Source organism: Balaenoptera borealis, assembly GCF_965194805.1.
Source record: "Balaenoptera borealis genome assembly, chromosome: 3".
Lineage (NCBI taxonomy): Eukaryota > Metazoa > Chordata > Mammalia > Artiodactyla > Balaenopteridae > Balaenoptera > Balaenoptera borealis.
The window spans coordinates 87,304,807-87,314,270 of record NC_138866.1 but is presented as its reverse complement, the minus strand read 5'-3'; the positions used below and the strand labels follow the sequence as shown (position 1 = coordinate 87,314,270).

The following is a 9,464-nucleotide window of genomic DNA, read 5'->3' as shown; positions in this document are numbered from 1 at the left end:
TTGACCTCCCCTTTCTTTGAACTCTGTAGCACTTGTCTGTCCCCAAGGACAGACTTTAGATATCAATTATCTAGAATTCTGTATATGACTTAGCTAGACCCTCTTCTTTCTCCCAAATTCTTTGTTACATTACTTGAAATTTTACAGTGCCTAAAATCCCACCATTAGAATTATTTACTTATTTATATGGACTATATATTAGCTAGTAAGTAGTATTGTGTTGATGTTAAATTTTCTGAATTTGATAGTTTAGTGCTGTGATTATGTAAGAGAATACCTTGGTTCTTAGAAGATACTTGCTGATGTATTTAGGAATAAGAATTATAATGCCTGCAACTTAATCTAAAGTAGTTCAGCAAAAATAACATTAGTAATAATTATGCTCACACACAAAATCATATGGGGTGGATGCGGGGGAGAGAGACTAAGAAAATGTAGCAAAATGTTAATAATTGGTAATGTAGGTGGAGAGTATATGGGAGTTTATCATATAAATATGTAATTTTTCCTCTACGTTTGAATTTTTTTTAAAGATTATAAAAGGAGAGAAATCATGTTCCTTTAGTTCAGTGGTTCCCTACCCTAGCCACATGTTAGTAAGCTTTTACAAACTACGAATGCCTAGGCCCCATCTGCTAGAGATTTTTATTTAATTGGTCTTAGGTGGGGTCCAGGCACCCGAATTTCTTTTATATCCCCCTAGATGAACCTTTCTTTTTCTTTTTATGCTTCTTTTATATCCTTCGAAACATCTAGCAAGGCTCCAGGCACAAAATAGGTCCTTATTACATTCCAGTTAAAATGAATTCATTTTTTTTTAAAAAAGGTAATTTCTTAAATGTAGCCATAACATGTCATGGCTGTTTGCCCAAATCAGCAGCTATAAATGTATGTATATTGTATATACCAACACTATACGAATATTACCTGTAGTTGTATGTATCCTTCCCACTATGACAGATAGGATAGAGGGCTTTTATCCTGCCCAAAGAGCTGTGCTAATTGTAATTTTAGAGGGCCATGCTGCAGGTCCTAAGTACTGCACCCCTGCCCCCCATCTCTCCCAAAAACCTGTCAGATATAGAGCATGAAGCCCAGTTAGATGGGACTTCCAAAGGAAAGGAAATAGGGATGGTTCATCAAGGGTACTGCTGAGATCAATAAGCCTAAGAAGTTTAGGCTTAGAAAGAAGGAACAAGCTAGAGGATGAATATATTGGAGAGGACAAGATGAAATATACGGGTATTTAAATTATAGGCAGGAATGACTAAAAGGATATAGTCAAAAGTAAATGGAAATACTTAAATGTATTTGAATACAGAAAAACAAGTGCTCCATAGGTAGGTAAAGCAAGAAAAAGGGACTGAGAAAGAGTCAGAGATTCGCTGGACTAAAAAGTATCTTGAGAGAATTCAAGACAAGATTATAAACTAGCCCAGAACATTTTATTCTTTAAATCTCTGGAACAGTTTTTTTTTTTTAATTACAGTAACAAGTTCCAGAAAATAAATGTGTTGCAAAATGTATATTAAAAGATAATTAAATAGGAAGAAGAGCACACATCTAAAAATTAATCTATTGAGTCATTATGTTGGAGAATAAGGACAGTATGATAGAATTTCTGAGCATGTTTGAAAAGGGTTCCTGAGCATCACAAACTCAAGTTGCATTTTGCTCCAGTTACAATAGGATGATGATCATGCTCATGAGAATGGCTCCTGTGTCATAGTTGACCCCAGAGAGTTAGAATGACATCTTGAAAAGCTCCAGTGAAATCCACTTAGAACAGTGAGAACAGAATTCAATTTGTGAATCCTCTTTTCATTATTCCAGAGTTCCCCATAACTTGGGAAGAGAAACCAGTGAGACTGGTAGACTATTTCAATACCTCTTTAATAATGCTCTGAATTTCTACAATAGTATGACAAATTACTGTGGATGTAAGATATGCAATGGTTCTTTATTCTCTCCGCCATCATTAAGGCAAGGGCAGAAGTAGGGATAAAGTTTCTCCATGAAGGTGCTACTGAAGGTGTAAATGTGGGTCATAGTTTTAGCATTGTAGAAGGATACCTGCCCTCCCTCATAATCCAGGTATATGCCCACCTTGTTGAGGTTGTTAGTCAGTTTCAGACTACAGGAAGGCAAATCCAGAGCCTTTAGATCAGTTTGGTTCCGTAGCCTTAAAAGCCAGAATCCTTGCTCAGGAGTTAGAGGACAGCTGCCCTTCCGAAGGATGGATTCTCTGACGACTCCAACTGTCCATTTTGTCTTCTTTGCTACTTCTACTTCCCAGTACCACTTTCCAGATGTGAAGCCTTTTGAGCCCAGCACAGCCACACTTGAGTCAAACCTCTCTGGATCATCAGGCATTACCTGCTTAATGTCACCATGCCATACACTTGTTCGGTTTTTGGAGAGCACTAGATTTGGGTGAGCAGTTTTAGGGTCCAGAGTTAATGGAGACAGGCCTAGTAAGAAAATAAGAGAAAGCAGGGCATGGGGAAAAGGGATGAATGCAGGTTCCCATAGATAGTATTTACATAGACACCAGTGCTTTATCTCCCCATGCCATATACTCTTAGACAGGCAGGTAATTACTTATACGCTTTATATTGTTTTGATATCCATGTGGCTATATTCTAGACATTTTTATATTTGTGGTAAAAATCAGACTTTACTCTGAAGCAATTATTATACTCTAATAAAAAATGCAAATAAGATAAATCTGTACTAATAAATATAAGAAAATACAAATGCTGAAAGGGTAAAGATTAGGTAAGTGGGTCCTAGGAAAGCTTTCTAAGGGCAATAAGCATTTTAGTTTTGATGTAACATCTATGAGATGTATCAGAATGCTTTGGGTAAAAAAAGGCAAAAAAGGAATGAGTTAAAAACAGTAGCTTTTATCTTCTTCTAAGACTTTTTATATTATTAGGTCTTATATTTAGTTTCTTGATACGTTTTCATTAATTTTTGCATATGATGTTAGGTAAGGGTCCATCCTCTTTCTTTTGCATGTTGCCCACAAGACTTCTCAGCACCATGTGTTGAAAATACTATCCTTTCTACTTTGAAAAGTCTTGGCAACTTGTCAAAAATCATTTGGCCATATATCAGGGTTTACTTCTGGGTGTTGTATTCTATTCTATTCTATTGGTCTTGAATAAGGGAGAAAATAGTATAACCTATCCAGGTTGATGAAGAACATAAAGAAAGACCAGGACTGAGAATTAGGAGGGCAATATAAAACAGCAGGGAGTAAAAGACAGTGTGAGAGAAGATCTTGTATTTGCGAGTTCATGGAAATAGGATCACGCTAAAACCACTAAACGCCTGCCTTTGAACAATACGGTAAATGTGCCAGCAAGAAACATAACACTTACCCATCTCTGGGAAATATAGTATGGGCATAAAGATAAACTACACACAAATATATTAAAAAGGGAAGGGTTTTCATGGTGTGAGAATATTGTGGCATTTGAAATACAATTTACTTCTGTTCTACCATTGTCTCTAAAATTTATCAAAGTGTATATACAAGCAATTCCAATTCTGGTAATGTGCTTGACAGGTTTATATATGAACTTCAGTAGAGCAGTAAATGTACATTCATAGTAGGACTGTTCCCTAAACCAAAAAACAAAACACAAAAACTGCAAAGACTAGAGTTCACTTTGTCAACACACATAAAAAAAGAAAAAAAAAAAGAAAAAAAAAAAAAAAACAGTAGCTTGCATGAGAGAGAAGATAAGGGCTTGCCCATTAGAAGCAGGTGAGACTGAGCTAACTGGCACAGAATTTAGAGGACAATGGTGATAAGTTTACATTTGGTTTAATAGACACTGGAACTTTTGAGGTCTGGAATGGTTGATGCCACTGATAATCAGAATGTGGTTCACAAACTGTGTAATTGCCAGTCTGTGACAGGATAGTACAGAATTGAGAGTAAGCTCTTAGAAACTTTCATAGAATTCTGATGGAGTAATTTTGTCAGTTGATTTTGTTAAAAAACTGGGCTTGCACTTTGTAATCTTTGTTATTTTAATTCCACTTTTTCAAGTAATTAATTTATATCATATTCTACAAACATATCAGTTTTAAAAACTGGTCCTTTATCACAGGTAATTTGACAAGTATTGGTTTAGACAAATCAATGGGCAGCAGTATAAAAAAGAATTTCTAAATGAAGAGAGATTGGAAGCATATCAGCAAGAAGGTGACAAATTCTAGATGTGAGACCATTGAACCTTGGCACAAAATTTGATACAGGAAACACAAAAACTATTGTGTGTTCACATCATGGACACAGATACAAATATGCATACATTTGTTAATGGATTTACTTATACTTGGGAGCAAGATCAATCCAGTCTATCTCTCTCTTCTCAGAAAAGCCTGAATCTTTTCCATCATCCCAAGGATTTTTTCTTTCTAACAAGAGGCTTCGAAGAATCCTGAAAATTTCCCATATAGGCTGAATCTTCTCTCTCACACAGATCCTCATCCACTTTGGGTTGTTACTTTTTCCAATGTGAGAACTAGGATTTCTTTGGAGGTAACATAAAGAATTCCTGCCAACCTTTTAAGAACCACAGTCTGCTCTCATCACCAAACCTCTGACACCTCCAGCTAGCTCAGCTGGCCCTGGCTTTGAGGGTTCCTGGGAGTCAGCTTTGCATCCCCTTTCTTCTTATGCCATGTTTAATCCAACAGTAAGTTCTGTCAGCTCCACATTTAAAATATATTCTGAGCCTACTCAGAATATATAGACAGATAACTTCCACAAATACCACTGGCTTGGAACTACTGCAATAGCTTTTTAACTGTTCTGTTTCCACTCTTGCCTTTTTGCAGCCTATTCTGCCCATAACACGATTGAGATCATCCAGTTCTCCTACTCAAAATGCTCTTATGCTTCCCATCACCCAAGGTAAAATCCAGAGTCCTTACAGAGCAAACAAGACATACATGATTTACCCACTTCTCTGACCTCATTTCCCACCACTTACCACCCCTTCGCCCCATTTAGTTTGGTCCAACCACCTTTGCCTTTTGGCTCTTCCTTGAACATACTAAGCTCATTCCTACTTCAGAGACTTTACACTTTCTAACCTTGTCCCTAAACACTCTTTTCCCATATGTTCACTCCTTCACATCATTCAGGCCTTTATTCATGCAAGTTCAATAAAATGTTAATGATAGAATCTAGGTAGGTGTAGGAGTGTTCATTGTAAAAGTCTTTAAACTTTTCAGTATGTTTAGAAATGCCCACAGTAAAACATAGGGAGAGGGGACTGTTTGCTCAGAGAGGTTTTCTCTGGCCATTCTATCTAAAATAGCATGTTCATCTGTCTATCACTGTTTGTACTCTTATCTTGCTTTATTTTCTCTCATGAATAATTATTTACTGAGTATACCATGCTTTGTTTTCTTCACAATAGTTATCACTATATGAAATTATTTACTTGTTCATTGTCTCTTCCGTTGGAGTGTAGTCTCTAGAAGGGCAGGGACCATATCTGTTTTGTTTCCTCATATATCTTCAAAATTTGGAACTGTTCCTAGGTATTCAAGTAACTATTTGTTAAACAAATAAACGAACTTCAATTAGAGTTCCATTTGAAACCTTGACACTAATTAATTTCACCATGCTTCGTATTCCTGTTATCCTTGGCATAAACGCCCAGAATGTAGACTCCTCTAATGATTTATTCTCTACTGTACTTTTATCCCCACCCTTCTATTCTTTACCTCCTCTGCCTTCACCCATGCTTCCACTGTTCCCACCCAACCCTTTCCACTCTGCCCTTTAGAACTACCTCCCTAATTATCTCTCCTGCATCCTCAGTTTACAGAATTCTCTCATCACCTCCTTAATTTAACATAAATCTGGCTGGTTCTTCCAAAAAACAAACTAACTAACTAAAAAACAGCTTCCAGAAGTTCATGAGGCTACTCATTTTCTAAATTCAGATGCCAGAGATCAGGTTGCCACCACTGCTACTTCCAGACCCATGCTCTACTCCTCATCCTCATGTAAAAAAATCACTCTTCATTTGAGGCTCTTGTCATTCCATTTCATATTTCCCTCTATCTCTATTTGATGCTATTATGTGCAAAGTTCCTGGTTATACCCCCTGCACTTTGGGTTAACCTTACTTCTCTACCCCAAATCCAGCCCATCATCTCAAGTGATTTTACTATCTTTTAGATATAGCTACTCTTCTGTTCTTGCATGTCCTTGACTTTACTGCTGGTGACTTTTGACTCCATTACATCTAAGCTGTCCATATCAATGACTATATTCTGGATCTTGTAGTCATCAGGAACTATTCATTCTCTAAAATCTTCAATTCAGATATGCCATACTCTTTATTTTTTGAGCTTTCTCACCCTCATCTCTCCCTATAACCATTACTTGACTTCATTAACATCTCAAGTCCCCTATCTCTCTTTATTATCTCTCTTTGCTTCCTGGCTTAAAATCCTTCCCTAAACAGTTAGCAGTGATAGCTTTGTTGCCAATAGCCTCAACACTTATATCCTCTTACGCTATTTCTGCAGCATCTGCCATGCAACTCTCCAACCTTGGATTTATTCAACTATTCAAATTAACACCCCAATTCCTGACCATTGCAGGAGGAAAATCACAAAATTGTGCATACAGGTACCACTACAAATTCATTATTTCCACTCTATGCTTGGCCATCAGCACTGCCCAGAACTCTTATATTTCCCAAATCAAATCCTCTCCAATTCCTCACAACGGCAATTTCAAACCTTCAGCTCCCACCTCAAACCCCTATTCCACCACTTCCCTCCTCACTCCCAGGCAGAAGACTTCATCTCCTGTTTCACAGAGAAGCTACAGTACATCTTATAGGAATCCCTCAATTCTTCCCACTCATACTGCAAACCCCACCCCACAGAATTGTTCACTTCTACCATCTTTATCTCCTCTCCAGTTTCAGAGGAAACTGTGGAAAGTCAATATACCTCTCTCTGCTGTAGCTCTCACTCTTCCCTACTTCCACCAATTATTCCCTTTCTTATACTGTTGATTTCTGCCTTTCTACAGGCTGCTTCCCTTCAGCATGTTTTCCATTCATACATCTTCCCTTCATAGTGAAACTTCTCAAATGAGTGATCTATTCACTTCATTACTGCCTCATTCCAAATTACTCCTGAACCCTACACAATAACTTCTACTCATTTCACTCTTTTGAAATTGGCCTTGCCAAAGTCACCAGTTGTTGTTTAAAATATCTCTTTTCCAGTCATTTTCTAAATTGATCTTTGCATTTGGCGTGAATGACCATTCCCTTCTCTTTGACAGTCTCTTTGTTTTAGATTCCATGTGGACTTCATTTCCTGGTTTTTCTTTTATTTCTGTTGCCAGAATTCCTCCGTCTCTTCTGAGGCTTCATTGACCTTCATCTGTTGTTATTCTCTATAACATGCTCTCTCTTTGACTGTATGTTTTCAGTTTCCTTAGGAAATCTCATTTACATGAATAGCTTCAGCTACCCTGACTCTATATTGATTATTCCAGCCCTGGCCTCCCTCCTAAGCCCCTGTTAGAATAATTACCCATTTGAATATATTCACTTAGTTGTCGTGTAGGTCAACACAACATGGCCAAAACTGAACTCATCAGCACCCTCCAAAATCTGCATCTCCTGTATTTCCATCCTTGACATCCTTACCACCAGTTACTGTCCTGTATATTTCAGCTCCAGGAATTCTGCCTCCAGAATCTATTCTTTATTTTCCATTCCCATTCCCATGCCTCTGGCTTACATCTTAATAATTTTTCACCTAGAGGGTTGCTACAGACTCTAACTTGGTCTTCTAGCCTTTCCTGAGGAGCAGAAACTATGTCTTTTATTTCCATATCCTTGGAGCCCAACTTAATGCTTAGCATGTAGTAGGCCCTCTAGAAGAGAGTGTTGAATGAATGAGTGAACTTTGGTGATATTTTACTAATACACACAAAACTAAAGGAAATATATTAAAATATTTTAAGTTAAACAATTCCCTACACTGGAATACATGAATAGCCATATTGTCCATGGTTGCTTTTTCACTGCAGTGGCATAGTTAAGTACTTTCAACAAAGACCAAACAGCCCACAAAGCCTAAAATATTTACTGTCTGACCCTTTACAGAAAAAGTATCAGCCCCTATCCTAAAGCAACAGCCTCATTTATAAGGCAGGAAAGAAGAAAATAGGAATCTGCAGAATAAGCAAAGGCCTAGAAATAAGGAGTATAAACTATATTTTACCAAGGTTTGACCATGGTGCATTATTATTAAAATAGCCATCTATTAAATAAATCCCATTTGATTTTCTTAAATGTAAAATTATACCAAAAAGAAAAAAATCAGTTTGTGCTTTAAATGATTGCTAAAAGTGAAATTTGATTTTACAGGCAAAGAATACAAGAAGAAAAACACTGTGATCCTGAGACAGCTAGAATTTGCAGGGTAGAGTAACACAGAGGAGGGAGCTGTACATAGACTTTCAAACATCTACAAAGGGATTCCCTCAAGGCTGTGGCTGAATATTGCCACATGCGTGCAGTGAAACTCATTAAGTCCAGAGAGAAAATCTCCAGAAAGCAGTAGGCCTAATAATTTCTAGAGCTCACACAAGACTGGGAATAGTTTTCAATCCTGTCAGCCAGAATGGAAAAATGTTATAGTATGTAGAACATCAGAGTACTCAGAAGGTTAATACCTTAGAAAATTGGCAAAGTTAACCCTAGATTAAAGGCTGCTCTTGAACCACTCTAACAAAGCTTAAAGGCTCAGCAAAGCTTAGAGTGTCAAAAGGAACAAAGTTATTTCAAATAACTTCACTAAATGCCAAAGTTAAATCCATAGAGCTTAAAGGATTACAACAAAATTCAGCAAATAGCAGTGTAAAACTGATCACATTTGGCAGCCAGAAGAGACAAATCTCCCATGCAGAATTCCAAATAATTTATGTAGATACTCCACCCTCAAGGAGGAGGGAGCATAACTACCCACTCCTTAAGTGTGGGCTGCACATAGTAACTTGCTTCCAAAGTATACAGTATGGAAAAGGGAGGGGGGAATAACTTTACAGTGGAGAAACTTGACAAACACTACCTCAGCTAGGTGATGAAAGCCAACATCAACAGTCGTAAATTATGTTGACAGTATGTATGCTTGATATGATGTGATGAAAATGGCACTTTAACTCTGTGGTCTTCCTCTCAATAACTCATAACGCTGGTCTTATCATGAGAAAATCATCAGACAAATTGCAATAATGTGGCATCCTACAAAATACATGACCAGTATTCCTCAAAACTGTCAGAGTCATCAAAAAACAAGGAAAGTCTGAGAAACTGTCACAGCCAAGAAGAGCTTAACGAAACATGACAACTAAATGTAATGTGGAACCTTAGATGTGATCCTGGAATAGAAAAATG

The 9,464-nt window shown here is 37.3% G+C and overlaps 1 protein-coding gene across 3 annotated transcripts in view; it reads right to left on the bottom strand.

The window, feature by feature from the left end:
* TRIM69 (tripartite motif containing 69) overlaps positions 1-9,464 on the bottom strand; it is a 54,303-nt gene continuing 44,839 nt past the window's right edge. For all 3 annotated transcript variants that reach the window (XM_082388785.1, XM_082388783.1, XM_082388784.1), the window contains one exon: positions 1-2,471. In XM_082388785.1, the coding sequence (XP_082244911.1) occupies positions 1,930-2,471 (542 nt within the window). In that variant the 3' untranslated portion in view covers positions 1-1,929. The remainder of the gene's footprint in view (positions 2,472-9,464) is intronic.